Source organism: Pristiophorus japonicus, chromosome 6 (genome assembly GCF_044704955.1).
Source record: "Pristiophorus japonicus isolate sPriJap1 chromosome 6, sPriJap1.hap1, whole genome shotgun sequence".
Taxonomy (NCBI): Eukaryota; Metazoa; Chordata; class Chondrichthyes; family Pristiophoridae; genus Pristiophorus; species Pristiophorus japonicus.
In genome coordinates this window covers 246,661,415-246,680,545 of record NC_091982.1, presented here as the reverse complement: position 1 = coordinate 246,680,545, position 19,131 = coordinate 246,661,415, and the positions used below count along the sequence as shown (strand labels likewise).

At 47.6% G+C, this 19,131-nt stretch overlaps 1 protein-coding gene across 1 annotated transcript in view; it reads left to right on the top strand.

Moving 5' to 3' along the window:
- The first annotated feature begins 803 nt into the window (after positions 1 to 803).
- gmnc (geminin coiled-coil domain containing) overlaps positions 804 to 19,131 on the top strand; it is a 35,670-nt gene continuing 17,342 nt past the window's right edge. Inside the window, exons 1-2 of the mRNA XM_070884111.1 lie at positions 804 to 950; positions 1,061 to 1,135. Of these exons, the coding sequence (XP_070740212.1) occupies positions 804 to 950; positions 1,061 to 1,135 (222 nt within the window). The remainder of the gene's footprint in view (positions 951 to 1,060; positions 1,136 to 19,131) is intronic.

The following is a 19,131-nucleotide window of genomic DNA, read 5'->3' as shown; positions in this document are numbered from 1 at the left end:
GCTCTTGAGATTTGAGCCCATAATCCAGGCTGACGCGCCCAGTGCAGAGCTGACGGAGCGCTGCACTGTCGGAGGTGCCATTTTTCAGATGAGATGTTAAACCCGAGGCCCCGCCTGCCCTCTCAGGTTGCTGTAAAAGATGAGGGGGGGGCGGTTTCCCCGGTGCCCTTGGGCTAATATTTATCCCTCAAACAACATAATTAACAAAACAGCTCGTTATCACATTGCTATTTGTGGGAGCTTGTTGTGAGCAAATTAGTTCCTACATTACAACAGCAACTGCACTTTATAAAGTGTGTGTTGTTCGCATGCCCGACACAAGACTCCCAAAGCAAGCATTCTGCTCGGAACTCCCTCATGGCAAATGAGCCAAAGGTGGACAGTGGAAACATTTCAAGGACACCCTCAAAGCCTCCCTGATAAAATGCAACATCCCCACCAACACCTGCGAATCCCTGGCCAAAGACCGCCCTAAGTGGAGGAAGTGCATCCGGGAGGGCGCTGAGCACCTCGAGTCTTGACGCCGAGAGCATGCAGAAAGCAAGTGCAGGCAGCGGAAGGAGCCTGCGGCAAACCAGACTCCCCACCCACCCTTTCCTTCAACCACTGTCTGTCCCACCTGTGACAGAGACTGTAATTCCGGTACAGTCACCTGAGAACTCATTTTTAGAGTGGAAGCAAGTCTTCCTCGATTTCGAGGGACTGCCTATGATGATGTGATGATGATGATAAAGGCACTTCATTGGCTGCACGACACTGTGGTCGTGAAAGGCGCTATAGAAATGCAAGTTATTTTGAATCCGATGACGTTGCAATCGGCACAGATTGCAGAATTGGGTGAACACAAGCACAGATTTTCCGACAATGCCCTTTCCCCCGACTTCCCTTCCCATGTGGATGTTTTCAACAGCAAGTTCTTGTTCCCTGAAAGCCTGTTGGGTTGCAGAGCTGTGAGTGATGGAGGCTGTGGTTGGGGGGGAACTCGAGCTGTCCTTGGTGGTTTCCAATCCCTATGTTTTCAGCAAACATGTTGCCTTGTGGTCGGTCACCTGTGCATCAGGTACAGGCGGCAGCTGCTAAGACATTCCTTTCAAATGAACCGTTCTCAAATGTCCGAGTGAATAGACTCTTCCTGGTAAGTACAGGTGCCTGACCGCAAGTGTTTCCTGACAATCCATTGTCCACTTCAATTTTTCCTCTCGTTATTGATATTTGCTTCACAAGTCACAGAGGATTGATTCCCGCAGGGAGGGGGAGCCCTCCCACCCGGGGAGCCCTCCCACCCACCCTCTCACTCACTCCACAGCCCCAGCTCTCCAAGCCCCTTCCCCACACAGCCTGGCATTGGCAGGCATTCGCAATTGACCGTTGCCCATTACAGAGCGAGGCATCTGTTCGCCCAGCCGCCAACCGGCCAGGGGTGTATCTTTCCCTCGCTCGGTTCCTCTCCCACAGAAGCAAAGTAGACAATGATGCCAATTATTCAGGGGCAGCCCGAGCGGGCGAGCGTCAGTGCGGCGTGTGCCAGTCCCGACCGCAACATCTCGGCTGGCTGTAAAGCCCCGTGTCATTAGCAAGCTGTTGAGCAAGGAGCCCGCTGTGCGCGGACAATGAGGCTGAAGGCGAGGACCAGGAGCAGCCTTCGGGCTTTGTGGCAGTACGTTCGGTCCCCACCTCAGCCTCCTCCTCCTCCTGCCTTGGGACCCCCTTGGCTCCGCTCACAAACACCTTGCCCGCCGCTCAGCCGGCCACGGCGAGTGTTTGGAGCGCACAGCATATGTTCACAATGACACAGGGCTCTCCACGCTGGCGAACCAAGGCAGCCGGCGGTCCCCGAAGGATGCAGACATACTCGCTGCACACATGCTAGGAGGGCTATACTTAAGTCCAGCTGTGGCATTGTCGACTGAATTAACTTTACCCTTCATTGAAAAAAAAACCCAGCGTGGAATGAGCCGTGTTGAGGGAAATAATCAGAGATTGGCTGGCCAATCACCTATGTTTAAATACATTTTGGCTATGTTTTTTTTGTGCTGTTGTACGCCAAGACAATCGCTGAAGGACGTCTTAATCTTTAGTTGGGGAGGGAAGGGGGGGGGTTTGCTTTCTTCTTTTGGACACCCATCTGATGCGGGGTCTTGCTAATTCTGAGCCCCAGGAGCCCAGTCTGCCCTCCCAGCTCCCTGAGCATGTCCGCCCTGCTCACCGGAACCAACCCACGCTGCAGGTAGGACAATTCCACCGCATGGTATCCGGCTCTGCGCGGCAAATTGTGATTTTTCTATTGGTCAGCCGGGTCTGCCCGAACATTGGTGTCGGGGGATTCATAGGCAGTCCCTCGAAATCGAAGAAGACTTGCTTCCACTCTAAACGTGAGTTCTTAGGTGGCTGTACAGTCCAAAACGGGAATTACAGTCTCTGTCACAGGTGGGGCAGACAGTGGTTGAAGGAAAGGGTGGGTGGGGAGTCTGGTTTGCCGCACGCTCCTTCCGCTGCCTGCACTTGCTTTCTGCATGCTCTCGGCAACGAGACTCCAGGTGCTCAGTGCCCTCCCAGATGCTCTTCCTCCACTTAGGGCGATCTTTGGCCAGGGACTCCCAGGTGTCGGTGGGGCTGTTGCATTTTATCAGGGAGGCTTTGAGGGTGTCCTTGAAACATTTCCTCTGCCCACCTGGGGCTCGCTTGCCAAGGTGGATGCAGAGAGGATGTTTCCGCTAATGGGGGAGACTAGAACTAGGGGGCATAATTTTAGAATAAGGGGCCGCCCATTTAAAACTGAGACGAGGAGGAATTTCTTCTCTCAGAGGGTTGTAAATCTGTGGAATTCTCTGCCTCAGAGAGCTGTGAAAGCTGGGACATTGAATAAATTTAAGACAGAGATAGACAGTTTTGTAACCAATAAGGGAATAAGGGGTTATGGGGGGCGGGCAGGGAAGTGGACCTGACTCCATGATCGGATCAGCCATGATCGTATTAAATGGCGGGGCAGGCTCGAGGGGCCATATGGCCTACTCATGCTCCTATTTCTTATGTTCTTATGTTCTCCCTGAGCATGTCTGCCCCGCTCACCAAAACCAACCCAACACAGCTGCAGGTAGGACAACCCCGGCGCATGGTATCCCAGCAACATGGCTCGTCACTGAAAATTGTGATTTTGTATTGGTCAGCCGGGTCTGCTCAAACATTGGTGTCGGGAGATTGGAGGGCACTCAGCCGGTGTAGAGCTCCACAACATCAGATGCTAGGCAGCATCATTTGCCCCACTCCAAAGGCTGGATTTGGCCTGGTACTCTGCCCGGGGATCGAGACTTCGGCATGGAATTGGCACTGGCCAGTGATCCCCCATCAGAGAGTCATTGTCTGCAAATTATTCTCTGGGAGTGATTCACTTTGGGAGTGATTCTCTACCTGGGAATGTCTCCCTGTGTGGGGGTGATTCTCTGGGAGTGATTCTCTGAGAATGATTCACTTTAGGAGTGATTCTCTATCTGGGAATGTCTCCCTGTGTGGGGGTGATTCTGCAGATCATATTTGATCTTGACGTCCTTTTACTTATATTCCATTGATTGGGCTCTGTACCGAAATCTTATTGGCCTGGTCGCTTGCTGCTTGGCACAGTCAGGATACGCTAGGGAGTGCCGCGCTGTCAGAGGTGCCATCTTTCGGTTGAGAAGTTAAACCGAGGCCCCGTCTGCTCTCAGGTGGACGTAACAGTTCTCACGGCGGTATTTCAAAGTAGAGCAGGGGAGTTCTCCCTGGTGTCCTCGACCAACATTTTTCCCCAAACCAGCATCACTAAAAAATGGATTATCTGGTCATTGTCACATTGCTGTTTGTGGGAGCTTGCTGTGCGTAAGTTGGCTGCTGCGTTTCCCACATTGCAACAGTGACTATACTTTGAGCAGTGCTTCGTTGGCTGTAAAGCACTTTGGGATGTCTTGAGATCACAATGTTGATGTTGGTTGAAGGATAAATGTTGGCCCAGGAGAATGCGGAGAACTCCCCTGCTCTTCCTCTGAATAGTGGCTGTGGGATCACTTACATCCATCTGAGAGAGCAGACGGGGCCTCGGTTTAACGCCTCATCTGAAAGACGGCACCTCTGACAATGCAGCGCTCCCTCAGCACTGCACCGGGAGTGTCAACAACAACTTTAATTTAAATAGCGCCTTTAATGTTGTAAAACATCCCGAGGCGAACAGCAGTATTACAAGACAAAACAGATAAATTTGGCACCTAGCCACAAAAGAAGAAATTAAGGCAGATGATTAAAAACTTGGTTAAAGCGGCAGGTTTTAAGGAGCATCTTAAAGGAGGAAAGGTAGATAGGGAGGCGGAGAGGTTTAGGGAACGAGTTGCAGAGCTTGAGACCCAAACAGCTGCAGGCACGGCCATCGATGGTTGAGCAATTATCAAGAGGCCAGAATTTGAGGTGCGCAGACATCTTGTGGGGTTGTGAGGCTGAAAAACATTACAGAGATAGGGAGGGGCAAGTCCATGGAGTGATTTGTAACAAGAATGAGAATTTTGAAATCAAGGCGTTGTTTAACCAGGTGCAGTCAGAAAGCAGTCGGTAGGTCAGAAAGCATAGGGGTCAGCCTAGACTTTGTGGTCAAGTCTGATGCGGGACTTGAAACTACAACCTTCTAACTCAGAGGCGAGAGTGCTGCCCACTGAGCCACAGCTGCCACCTAGCTTGCACCCAACGCTGAGCCCAGACGCACGAACCAGAGAAAGTTCTCTCCTCCGTCCCTCATACGTGCTGCGTTAGCTAAATGGCCGGCATTAGGGAGGGGCTACAATTGGCCTCAATTCCTATTGGTTAGGAATGGGGAAAATCCAAACCACGATTTCCATTCCCGATCTGGATCCGGTGACATCCGTTCAGAGAGGATTGCTTTTGATTCCTCCTGTGGTGGAATAGCCCATCAACGCTCACTGTTTGGGCTTCACAGATGAAAACCCAGGAAACCTCAGCTACTCCATGCAGCGTGTCCTGGGTCTGCTCCCCCCACCCCGCCACCCCCTCACTCTTTCTCTCATACTTTTCCTGTTGGGAATGTGTATTCCCAGGCACAAAGAATAAGGAAATTGGGCCCTGCATTTCATAAGTGAATTTTGTCTTTGACAGTCCAACTGAGATGATTTCAAACATTGTAATGAAAGGATTTTGTTTAACACAGAACCTTTCACAATCTCAGAAGCCCCCAAAACACTTCACCACCAATGAATTCCTTTTGTTATCTGGGAAAATGCGGCAGCCAATTTGCACGCAGCAAGGTCGGACCAGCAGCGTTAAGATGAATGCCCGGATAATCATGTTCAGTGATTTTGTTCAAGGGATAAACACTGTCCAGGACACAGGGAGAGCTGCCTGTTGATGATCTATTCGATCCTTTACGTCCACTTCAACAGTCAGACGGTTTAAATGTCTCGTCTGACAGTCAGTACTTTTTATTTTATTTGTTCATGGGCAAGGCCAGCATTTATTGCCCATCCCTAATTGCCCCTTGAGAAGGTGGTGGTGAGCTGCCTTCTTGAACAGCTGCAGTCCGTGTGGTGAAGGTGCTCCCACAGTGCTGTTAGGGAGAGAGTGCCAGGATTTTGACTTAGTGACGATGAAGGAATGGCCGATATATTTCTAAGTCAGGATGCTGTGTGACTTGGAGGGGAACTTGGAAGTGGTGGTGTTCCCATGCGCCTGCTTCCCTTGTCCTTCTAGGCGGTAGAGGTCGCGGGTTTGGGAGGTGCTGCCAAAGAAGCCTTGGCGAGTTGCTGCAGTGCATCTTGTAGATGGTACATGCTGCAGCCACAGTGCACCAGTGGTGGAGGGAGTATATGTTTAAGCTGGTGGATGGGGTGCCAATTAAGCGGGCTGTTTTGTCCTGGATGGTGTTGAGCTTCTTGAGTGTTGTTGGAGCTACGCTCATCCAGGCAAGTGGAGAGTATTCCATCACACTCCTGACTTGTGCCTTGTAGATGGTGGACAGGCTTTGGGGAGTCAGGAGGTGAAACACTCTCCACAGAATACCCAGCCTCTGACCTGCTCTTGTTGCCACAGTATTTATGTGACTGGTCCAGTTAAGTTTCGTGTCAATGCTGACCCCCAAGATGTTGATGGTGGGGGATTTGGCAATGGTAATGCCGTTGAATGTCAAGGGGAGGTGGAGATAGTCATTGTTGGAGATAGTCATTGCCTGGCACTTGCCTCACAAATGTTACTTGTCACTTATCAGCCCAAGCCTGAATGTCGTCCAGGTCTTGCTGCATGTGGGCATGGACTGCTCCATTTTTTTTTCATTGTTGAAATATACTTTAATTGTCCAATCAGAAAAATCACGGCGTGTTTCTAAAGCAACAGGATATTTTTATGATTGATTAAACAATAGTCACAATGCCACAATTCCACTTGTATGCCCCATCCTACTTGTCCAGTACTGTATCAAACGGAGAAGAAGAAGCCGAATAGCATTCTGGAAGTTGTAGTCTGCAGACTGGCACTGGCGCAATTCTGAAGTCACTCTGGCAGTTCGAGAACACAGCAGAACACAGAACCAAAAAGCATCAGACAGGAGATCTGTGCTGAGGAAACGTCGTATCATTTTATGGAGGTTTCATTTTTTTCCAAAAAGAATACATTATTATCTCATAACAACTATTTGCGAATAGCACTGAACACTGCAGTCATCAGCGAACATCCCCACTTCTGACCTCCGACAGTGCAGCATGCCCTCTGGACTACCACTGGCAGTGCCAGCCTGGATTATGTGCTCACTCTCTGGAATGCAGCTGGAAAGGAAAGGAAAAGACTTGCATTTCACCAGCGCCTTTCATGACCTCAGGACGTTCGGAAGCCTTTTACAGCCAATGACGTGCAGTCGCTGGTGTAATGTAGGAAACTCAGCAGCCAATTTGCGTACAGCAAACTCCCACAAACATCAATGTTATAATGATCTGATAATCTGCTTTATAGTGAATGTTGATTGCGTGATAAATATTGGCCAGCACAGCAGGGGACTTCTCAGGCTCTTCTTTGAAATAGTGCCCTGGGATCTTTTACGTCCACCTGAGAGGGTAGACGTCACATCTGAAAAACGGCACCTCCGACAGTGCAGCACTCCCTCAGTGCTGGCATTGGGAATGTCAGCTTCATTTAGGTGCTCAGGTCTCTGGAGTGGGAACTTGAACCCACAACCTGCTGACTTAGATGCGAGAGTGCTGCCCACTAAACCACAGCTGACACAGCTAGCTCTGTTACAAAGTACCGGCAACTTCAAACCACTGCCTCACCAGCCGCTGCACCAGGCATTTAATGAGGTGGCGAAGGACGAAATAGATGACTGCACAGGTCCCCATCCCGCACAGTGTTGCCCACTGAGGACATGGCCTCCCCAATCTCCCGCCAAATGTGTCTATATTGGGGTAGTGGAGGTTTGCCACAACCATCCCAGGTGAGGTCTTTATAATGGTGCTCCACCTCACATACCAGTTCCTCTAGTTACTCCTCATAAACCAGGGAGCTCTGGGCCCCCCCTCCATTAGACTTCTTGGAAGCGTCTGTTTGACTCATGACAACTTTTTTAGATGGATGGCTGATGATCTCGCTTTTCTCTCTCCAAATCTGCAAGTGGCAGATGCAAGTGAGCAGCGAGGTTTTTATGAGCATTCGCAGCTGAGCCCTCAACCCCAATCGCAGCAAAAGTGATGTCATCGCCCGCAGGAAACTACAAAAAAAAAAATCGAAACTCTCGCGCATGCGCGGTGCACGGCCTCCGATGTTTCCCGAGTCGAGGGGCCTGCACCTCCCGCCGGCCGTTGATGCCCCCCGCTCACACCCGCTCCCGCCCGCCAACTCCCGCTGCCTGCCGCTTCCCGCTGCCGCTGACAGAACAACGGCGAAACTCCCGCCAACTGGCCCCAGCGGCAGCGGGCGGCAAAAAACTGACATTCCGCCCGGGGGCCGCCGAGAAACGGGCGGGACTTAGCTCACACCAAGTTCGGGGCCTCTGATTCTATGACCTCAGGACGTCCCAAAGCGCTTTACAGCTAATGAAGTATTTTTGAAGTGTGGCCGCTGTTGTAATGCAGGGATTACAATGAAACCATTAAAGCTTTGCCGAAGTTGAAAGTGACCCCAATTGCATCAGTTGTCACCCTGCAATTTGCTGGGATGCACTGCACTCCACACCTGTTGTTCACAGCCTCCTACCTCAGGTCCCACTCGATTCATTGCGCTCTCGCACAGGTGTGCCATGGAAACTGTGGCGTCATAGGTTCCACCCCTCCCGTCCCCCACCTGTCTCCCCTCTCCCCCCCCCCCCCAGCAACCCCGTGGACCCCCAGAGACCCCGGAGCATCTTGGGGGGTGGGCTGAAGATGGAAAGTCCAATTTTACATTTAAAAGCTTTGCCCTATTCGAATAGTGTCAGCTGTGGCTCAGTGGGCAGCTCTCCGAGTCAGAAGGTTGTGGGTTCAAGTCCCACTCCAGGGATTTGAGCACAGAAATCCAGGCTGACACTCCAGGGGAGTGCTGAGGGAGTGCAGTACTGTTGGAGGTGCTGTCTTTCAGATGAGATGTTAAACCGAGGCCCTATCTGCCCTCTTGGGTGAATGCAAAAGATCCCATGGCACTATTTCGAAGAAGAGCAGTGGAGTTCTCCGCAGGGTCCTGGCCAACATTTATCCCTCAACCAACATAACAAAAACAGATCATCTGATCTTTATCACATTGCTGTTTGTGGGAGCTTGCTGCGCGCAAATTGGTTGCCACATTTCCCATATTACAACAGTGACTACACTCCAAAAAGTGCTTCATTGGCTGTAAAGCGGATTGAGATGCCCGGTGGTTGTGAAAGGCGCTGTATAAATCCAAGTTTTCTTTTCTTTTTTTTTAATCATTGCAATGTGTTTCCCTGGCTGGAGCGTCTGGAACTAATGGGGACAGTCTCAGAATAAGGGGACTACCATCTAGGACTGAGAGGAGAAACTTCTTCACTCAGAGGGTGGTGAATCTTTGGAAGAGAGCTGTGGAGGCTCAGTCCTGAGTATATTCAAGACTGAGATCGATAGATTTTTGAATACGAAGGGAATCAAGGGATATGGGGATAGTGCAGGAAAGATGGAGTTAAGGTGGAAGATCAGCCATGGTCTCACTGAATGGCAAAGCAGGCTCAAAGGTCCTTGGGTTTTTATCCGATTTTTAGACCCTCCCAGCAAATGACATGGCCGCTGGTGAGGAGGGGGTGCAGCACACACGATGGACCAGGCTTCCAGACCCTCATTTTCATTTGTTTATATGTTCTAAGCAAACAACAACTTGCATTTATATAGCACCTTTAATGCAATACTACATCCCAAGGCGCTTCACAGGAGCGATTAGCAAACAAAATTTGACACCCCCCCCGAGCCACATAAGGAGATATTAGGGCGAACCAGCCACATAAATACTATGGGAACAACAGCAGGTCAGAGGCTCAGTATTCTGCGGCGAGTGTCTCACCTCCTGACTCCCCAAAGCTTTTCCACCATCTAAAAGGCACAAGTCAGGAGTGTGATGGAATACTCTCCACTTGCCTGGATGAGTGCAGCTCCAACAACACTCAAGAAGCTCAACAGGACAAAGCAGCCCGCTTGATTGGCACCCCATCCACCACCTTCAACATTCACTCCCTCCACCACTGGTGCACTGCAGCAACTCGCCAAGGCTTCTTCTGCAGCACCTCCCAAACCTGAACCTCCACCTCTACCACCTCGAAGGACAAGGGCAACAGGCACATGGGAGCACCACCACCTGCAAGTTCCCCTCCAAGTCACACACCATCCTGACTTTGAAATATATTGGCCATTCCTTCATCGTTGCTGGGTCAAAATCCTGGAACTCCCTCCCCAACAGCACTGTGGGAGCACCCTCACCACACGGACGGCAGCGGTTCAATAAGGCGGCTCACCACCACCTTCTCGAGGGCAATTAGGGATGGGCAATAAATGCCGGCCTTGCCAGCGACGCCCACATCCCATGAACAAATTTTTTAAAAGGATGACCTAAAGCTTGGTCAAGGGCTTAAGGAGTGACAGTTAGAAAAACATAGAGGTTTAGTGAGGGAGTTCCAGAGCTTAGGGCCCAGGCAGCTGTGGGTATAGCCACCAAATCAGCGATACTCAAGAGGCCAGAATTGGAGGAGCGCCGAGATCTCGGAGAGTTGTGGGGCTGGAGGAGGTTGCAAAGATAGGGAGGGGCGAGTTGAAAACAAGGATGAGCCTTTTAAATTCGAGGCATTGCTGGACCAGAAGCCATTGTAGGTCAGTGAGCACAGGGGTAACGGGACTTGGTGTGAGTTGGGATGCAGGCAACAAACTTTTGGAAGAGCTCAAAATTGCGAAGGATGCAAGGCCGGCTGGAAAGCGTCGGAACACTTAGTATGGAGATTTGCATATTAACTATGCCCATTCCTACCTGTTAAGTTTATATTTAACTCCTTTCCTGTGATGCCTATAATATTTTGTAGGATTCTCTGATGTTAATGTGATGTGTCTTTTACTCTGAAGCACTTTAAATGATCTGCTGTGAATCTGGGTGCAGTTTCAGGCTCTGGCCACCTGGACACGCTGCAGATCAATTTTTATTTTCTGAAGCCTCTCTGTCAGCCATGCTGCTTTAACCTTACGAGGTAAGTCACTCCAGTTCATAGAATCACACAGCACAGAAGGAGGCCATTCGGCCCACCGTGCCTGTACCAGCTCTTTGATAGAGCGATCCAATTAGTCTCACTCATCTGCTCTTTCACCATGGCCCAGCAAATTTATGCTTTTCAAGTATTTATCCAATTCCCTTTTGAAAGTTACTATTGAATCAGCTCCCGCTGCCCTTTCAGGCAGTGCAATTGTTAATCTTTAATAATGACTAACTTTCCAACTTTATAGGAGATGTTGGGCCAGGACTCCCCACCATCTCCCCCTTTCCCTCCTCCTCCATTTTGACTCAAGCCTCGCAAACTCCAGCATTGCAGCCTGCTGGAGCCTCTTCCCTCAATAATATCATGTTGTGTGTTTTCTGTATAGTGCGGACTTCCTGTAAGCATCATATTTACATGCTGTCACACTTTAGCTGTCACATTTCAGACATCAGGGGATAAGGGGTTATGGGAAGTGGGCGGGGAAGTGGAGCTGAGTCCATGATCGGATCAGCCATGATCTTATTGAATGGCGGAGCAGGCTCGAGGGGCCGTATGGCCTACTCCTGTTCCTATCTTATGTTCTTATCATATCTTAACGTGTCCTGAAAAATATCACTGTGGGGTGGGGGGGATCTGACAGTATTACAAACTAAACAAGCAAAGTTTCAATGAGGCTGACAAGTATTTCAGTAAGCTAAGCAACGAGAGACATGAGTGCACACTCAAAAATGGACAACCGGTCGGAAACGGGGATGTCCACCGATGTTCCCCCTAATTTATATTCATGCATGGTCCCTTTAAATTCCGTGGCATTTTTCCAGCGGCAACAGCTGGTGAGCAGCCTGTGCGGGACCGCCCGATCAATGCGTGGCTTACGGGGAATGTGGGGGCTCAACTCTTTGAGAGGAAGACAGTTGGTAAGTCGACTACAATCAGCCCATTGCGTCAGTGGCAGGATTGACCTACAGGCACTGGAGCTCTCTGCTGTTATACATAGCTCCATCCAGTGGTCCAGATGAGGAACTTCAGCTACGTGGAGAGACTGGAGAAGCTGGGATTGTTCTCCTGGGAGCAGAGGAGGCTAAGAGGAGATTCAATGGAGTGATTTAAAATTCTCAGCGGTTTTGAGTGAGCAAATAGGGAGGAACTTGTTTCTGCTGGTGGGTGGATCAGAAATGAGAGGACTCAGATTTAACATAGTTGGCAAAAGAACCAGAGGGGTGATGAGGAGAATTCTTTTTTACTCAGCAAGTTGTTATGATCTGGAACACACTGCCTGAAAGGGCGGAGAAAGCAGATTCAATAGTAACTTTCAAAAGAGAATTGGATAAATACTTGAAGGAGAGAGAATTGCAGGGCTGTGGGGAAAGACATGGGGAATGAGATTAATTGGAGAGCTCCTTCAAAGAGCTGGCACAGGCCGTGTTCTCTGGTTCTATTGTGCAGATTAGGTGAAAATAGGTTAATGCAGCAGCTCCTCAATATTGCATTGAGGGGGTCAATCTAAATTCAACTCCTCTCATAAAGAATGACTGAATTGATGATGATGCAATGCAAAATGAGCTGTTATACAATGGGAATAGAACAGAATGGGAATAGAACAGAATGGGGAATAGGAACACAATGGGAAATAGAACAGAACGGGAATAGAACACAATGGGGAATAGGAACACAATGGGGAATAGAACAGAACGGGAATAGAAAACAATGGAGAATAGGAACACAATGGGGAATAGAACAGAACGGGAATAGAACACAATGGGGAATAGGAACACAATGGGGAATAGAACACAATGGGAATAGGAACAATGGGAATAGAACACAATGGGAATAGAACAGAACGGGAATAGAACACAATGGGGAATGGGAACACAATGGGGAATAGAGCACAATGGGAATAGGAACACAATGGGAATAGAACAGAATGGGAATAGAACACAATGGGGAATAGAACACAGTGGGAATAGGAACAATGGGAATAGAACACAATGGGAATAGGAACACAAGGGGATTAGAACACAATGGGAATAGGAACACAATGGGAATAGGAACACAATGGAAATAGGTACTCAATGGGAAATAGAACACAATGGGAATAGGAACACAATGGGGAATAGAACACAATGGGAATAGGAACACAATGGGGAATAGGAATACAATGGGAATAGGAACACAATGGGAATAGAACACAATGGGGAATAGGAACACAATGGGAATAGGAACACAATGGGAATAGGAACACAATGGGGAATAGAACACAATCGTAATAGGAACACAATAGATAATAGGAACACAATGGGGAATAGAAACATGATGGGAATAGGAACACAATGGGAATAGAACACAATGGGAATAGGAACACAATGGGGAATAGGAACGCAATGGGAATAGGAACACAATGGGAATAGAACACAATGGGGAATTGGAAAACAATGTGAAATTGATCAAAATTGGAAATAGAACACAATGGTAAACATGTGACTGTGACAAAGGTTAACTATCCCTCATTGTCCTTCTTGACTTGTCTGCAGCCTTTGACATGGTTGACCACTCCATCCTTCTCCAAAGCCGCTCCACTGTCGTGCAGCAGGGTGGGACTGCACTCGCCTGGTTTCATTCTTTTCTGTCTAATTGTAGCCAGAGAATCACCTGCAATGGCTTCTCTTCCCACCCCCGCATCGTTACCTCTGGTGTCCCCTAGGATCTATCCTTGGCCCCTCCTATTTCACATCTACATGTTGCCCCTTGGCGAAATCATCCAAAAACTCAACTTCAGTTTCCACGCTAATGACACCCAGCTCTACCTCACCACCATTTCTCTCAGCCCCTCCACGCTCTCTAAATTGTCAGACTACTAGTCCGACATCCATTCTGGATGAGCAGAAATGATCTTCCATTAAATATTGGGAAGACTGAAGCCATTGTTTTTAGTCTCTGCCACAAACTCTGATCCTTAGCCACTGGTTGCATCCCTCCCCCAACTTCTGTCTGAGGCTGAACCAGACTGTTCACAACCTTAATGTCATAGATGACCATTAAATGAGCTACCGACCACATATCCTCGGCATAAGACCGCCTATTTCCATCTCCGTAATATCGCCTGTATCCGTATTTGCCTCAGCTTTGTTACCTCTACACTTGACTATTCCAATGCACTCCTGCCTGGCCTCCCACATTCTATCCATTCATCCAAAATCCAACTGCCCATGTCCTAACTCACGCCAAATCCCGTTCACCCATCACCCCTGTGCTCGCTGAACTACATTGGCTCCTGGTTAAGCAACGTCTCAATTTCAAAATTCTCATTCTTGTTTTCAAATCACTCCATGGCCTCGCCCCTCCCTATTTCTGTAACCTCCTCCAGCCCCACAACCCCCCGAGATATTTGCACTCCTTTATTTCTGCACTAATGAGCATCCTGATTATAATTGCTCAACCATTGGCGGCTGTGCCTTCCATTGACTAGGCTCTAAGCTCTGAAATACCCCCCTAAACCTCTCCACCTCTTACCTCTCTCTCCTTCTTGAAGACACTCCTTAAAATCTACTTCTTTGACCAAGCTTTTGGAGAATTTGAAATTGGAGATTATGTTAGTAAATTCCTATGCATCTCCCCCTCTCTCAGTTTTCCCTTGTCATTTTCACAAAATTCATTTTTTGGTTTCTTCTTCTAATTGAGCTGTTCAAGATGATTAAAGGAGTTGAGGATTAAAGGAGTTAAGGATAGTGTTAAATCCAAGGACGAGGCATATAAATTGGCCAGAAAAAGCAGCAAACCTGAGGACTGGGAGAATTTTGTAATACAGCAGAGGAGGACAAAGGGTTTAATTAGGAGGGGGAAAATAGAGTATGAGAGGAATCTTGCTGGGAACATAAAAACTGACTGCAAAAGCTTCTATAGATATGTGAAGAGAAAGAGATTAGTGCAAACAAACGTAGGTCCCTTGCAGTCAGATTCAGGTGAATTTATAATGGGGAACAAAGACATGGCAGACCAGTTAAACAAATACATTGGTTCTGTTTTCACGAAGAAAGACACAAATAACTTTCCGGAAATACTAGGTGACCGAGGGTCTAGTGAGAAGGAGGAACTGAAGGATATCCTTATAAAGCGGGAAATTGTATTTGGGAAAATGATGGGATTGAAGGCCGATTAATCCCTGGGGCCTGATAGTCTGCATCCCAGAGTACTTAAGGAAGTGACCATAGAAATAGTGGATGCATTGGTGATCATTTTCCAATAGTCTATCGACTCCTATGGACTGGAGGGTAGTTAATGTAACACCACTGTTTAAAAAAGGAGGGAGAGAGAAAACAGGTAATTATAGACCAGTTAGCCTGACATCAGTAGTGGGGAAAATGTTGGAATCAACTATTAAAGATGAAATAGCAGCGCATTTGGAAAGCAGTGACAGGATCGGTCCAAGTCAGCATGGATTTATGAAAGGGAAATCATGCTTGACAAATCTTCTGCATTTTTTGAGGAAGTAACTAGTAGAGTGAACAAGGGAGAACCAGTGGATGTGGTGTATTTGGACATTCAAAATACTTTTGACAAGGTCCCACACAAGAGATTGGTGTGCAAACTCAAAGCACATGGTATTGGGGGTAATGTACTGAGGTGGATAGAGAACTGGTTGGCAGACAGGAAGCAGAGAGTCGGGATAAATGGGTCCTTTTCAGAATGGCAGGCAGTGACTAGTGGAGTGCCGTAGGGCTCAGTGCTGGGACCCCAGCTCTTTACAATATACATTAATGATTTAGATGAAGGAAGTTTGAAGATTACACTAAACTGGGTGGTGGTGTGAGCTGTGAGGAGCATGCTAAAAGACTGCAGGGTGACTTGGACAGGTTAGGTAAGTGGAAAAATGCATGGCAGATGCAGTATAATGTGGATAAATGTGAGGTTATTCACTTTGGGGGCAAAAACCCAAAGGTAGAATATTATCTGAATGGCGGCAGATTAGGAAAGGTGGAGCTGCAACGAGACCTGGGTGTCATGGTTCATCAGTCATTGAAAGTGGGCATGCAGGTACAGCAGGCGGTGAAGAAGGCAAATGGTATGTTGCTTTCATAGCTAGGGGATTTGAGTATAGGAGCAGGGAGGTCTTACTGCAGTTGTACAGGGCCTTGGTGAGGCCTCAACTGGAATACTGTGTTCAGTTTTGGTCTCCTAATCGAGGAAGGATGTTCTTGCTATTGAGGGAGTGCAGCGAAGGTTCACCAGACTGATTCCAGGGATGGCGGAAGTGACATACAAGGAGAGACTGGATGAACTGGGCCTTTATACACTGGAGTTCAGAAGGATGAGAGGGGATCTCATAGAAACATATAAGATTTTGACGGGACTGGACAGGTTAGATGTGGGAAGAATGTTCCTGATGATGGGGAAGTCCAGAACCAGGGGATACAGTCTTAGGATAAGGGGTAGGCCATTTAGGACTGAGATGAGGAGAAACTTCTTCACTCAGAGAGTTGTTAACCTGTGGAATTCCCTACCGCAGAGAGTTGTTGATGCCAGTTCATTGGATATATTCAAGAGAGAGTTAGATATGGCCCTTACGGCTGAAGAGATCAAGGGGTATGGAGAGAAAGCAGGAAAAGGGTAGTGAGGGAATAATCAGCCATGATCTTATTGAATGGTGGTGCAGGCTCGAAGGGCCGAATGGCCTACTCCTGCAACTATTTTCTATGTTTCTATGTTTCTATGAGAGGGTAGATAGAGAGAAACTATTTCCTCTGGTGGCATGAGTCCATAACAAGGGGACAACACTTTAAATTTAGATCCAGGCTCTTCAGGGGTGATGTCAGGAAGCGTTTCTTCACACAAAGGGCAGGGGAAATCTGGAGATCCTTCCCCCAAAAAGCTGTTGAGGCTGAGGGTCAATCGAAAATTTCAAAACTGATATTGATAGATTTTTGTTAGGCAAGGGATTAAGTACGGGTAACTCTCGATGATCCAGGTCCCTCGGGGATTGGGCTATTCTGGGTAAACAATTTTGCCGATAGGGTGAGTGCACGTCTCAGAGCTGAAATTTGACGGTGATTGAACCAAACACGAAGACTTAGTTTATGTTATCGTCGCGTGAACGTAATAAAATACATTACAATGGATTCATATCGTCTCAAAATTATAAATTATTTTATTACGTTAGCTTCATACTTCTGCCAGCTTCATACTTATGTGTGATTGACACTTGAGGTGATCAAGATATTCACGTGTGCGACAGTTTTAAAAAACGCCGTTACTGCGGGTTCTCCGTTAGAACCGTGTACGGACAGTCGAGAGTTGCCTGTATTACGAAACCAAGGCGGGTAGATGGAGTTAAGTTGCAGATCAGCTGTGATCTAATTGAATGGTACAACAGGCTCGAGGGGCTGACTGGCCTCCTCCTGTTCCTTTGTACTTCCTACTCTAATCGCCCCGCTGATCCATTTTAAGTAAGCTCTTTGCTTCATGTACTCTTACTTCTCTTGCTTATAACTTGAATGATCTAGTGGGCTGACTCCCTACTGCATAAAAAGTTACTGCATAAAATAAAAGTTCACAGGGTTGGGGGTAATATATTAGCATGGATAGAGGATTGGCTAACTAACAGAAAACAGAGAGTCAGGATAAATGGCTCATTTTCTGGTTGGCAAACAGTAATTAGTGGGGTGCCGCAGGGATCAGTGCTGGGTCCTCAACTATTTAAAATCTATATTAATGATGTGGGTGAAGGGATCGAGTGTAATGTAGCCATGTTTGCTGAAGATACAAAGATGGGTGGGAAAGCAAATTGTGAGAACTCAAAAAATCTGCAAAGGGATATAGACAGGCTAAGTAAGTGAGCAAAAATTTTGCAGATGGAGTATAATGTGGGAAAATGTGAGGAAAATGTTGGCAGAAAAAATAGAAAAGCAAATTATAATTTAAATGGAGAAAAATTACAAAGTGCTGCAGTACAGAGGGACCTAGGGGTCCTTGTGCATGAAACACAAAAAGCTAGTATGCAGGTACAGCACGTAATCAGGAAGGCCAATGGAATGTTGGTCTTTATTGCAAGAGGGTAGAGTATAAAAGCAGAGAAGTCCTGCTACACTGTACAGGGCATTGGTGAGGCCACACCTAGAGTACTGTGTACAGTTTTGGTCTCGGTATTTGAGGAAGGATATATTTGCATTGGAGGCTGTTCAGAGAAGGTTCACTAGGTTGATTCTGGAGATGAGGAATTGATTTATGAAGATAGGTTGAGTTGTTTGGGCCTATACTCATTGGAATTCGAAATATATAAGATAATGAGGGGACTTGACAAGGTGGATGCAGAGAGGATATTTCCATGCATAGGGAAACTAAAACTAGGGGACATAGTCTCAGAATAAGGGATCCCACTTAAAACTGAGATGAGGAGGAATTTCTTCTCTCAGAAGGTTGTAAATCTGTGGAATTCTCTGTCGCAGAGAGCTGTGGAGGCTGGGTCATTGAATATATTTAAGGCAGAGATCGGCAGATTTTTGAGTGATAAGGGAATAAAGGGTTATGGGGAGCGGGCAGGGAAGTGGAGCTGAGTCCATCATCAGATCAGCCATGATCTTATAGAATGGCGGAGCAAGCTCGAGGGGCCAAATGTCCGATTCCTGCTCCTATTTCTTATGTTCTTATGTTCTAAGCATCCTGGGTGACCTCAGGCAGTCACTTTTAGTTGTTCTGGGAGCTTAAGCCCCCCCTCAGCTCTTCCTACCATTACAAAATCTCCATCCATTCAGCAGCCAGCGCTTCCCTCTCCATTTAAACACCCACTGCAGGCATTGTGCCCACAGTGTAACCTAACAATCCTTTGTCATCGTCCATTGTAATCCTTTCAAAGGGCCCATATCGTATTGCAGAAGGAATGTTGGCTCAGGGAAGCGAAATTAAGATTGGAATAATGATATTTTGATATTTCTGGAGTGTTTAGTGCTGCGATCCACGAATATATCTTTGACAGTGTACGAACATATTATTAAAACGATCGAATTGCACGATGTATAAGCCACCCTCTCAGCCGCTCCTGCTCTCCTTGCCCTTGCGTTGATCCTGTGCTGACTCTGCCATCAAGCATTCTCGTAAATATGACCTCATCCAAAACATGGCTGCCCTTATCTCGACTCGCACCAAGTCCGTTCACTCATCACGCCGTGACTGAGTCTGACGAAGATCATCCACCCAAAACGTGAAACTCTGCTTTCTCTCCACAGATGCTGCCTGGCCCGCTGAGATCTCCATAATTCCGATTGTTCAACATTTTCTGATTCTATTCCATTCGACCACATATAAAATGCAGGGCTCGAGAGATGGGCACGGTAAACTACATTTCCCAAGATGCGCTTTCTGTTTCTGCTTCCACTAGTTTGAGCTCAGTGCAGGCATTGCAATATGGTCAGTGTAGTTAAAGTTTTGTTCTGCAAACGATTGCCCTCCACTTGTTAAAAAAGGAAAGA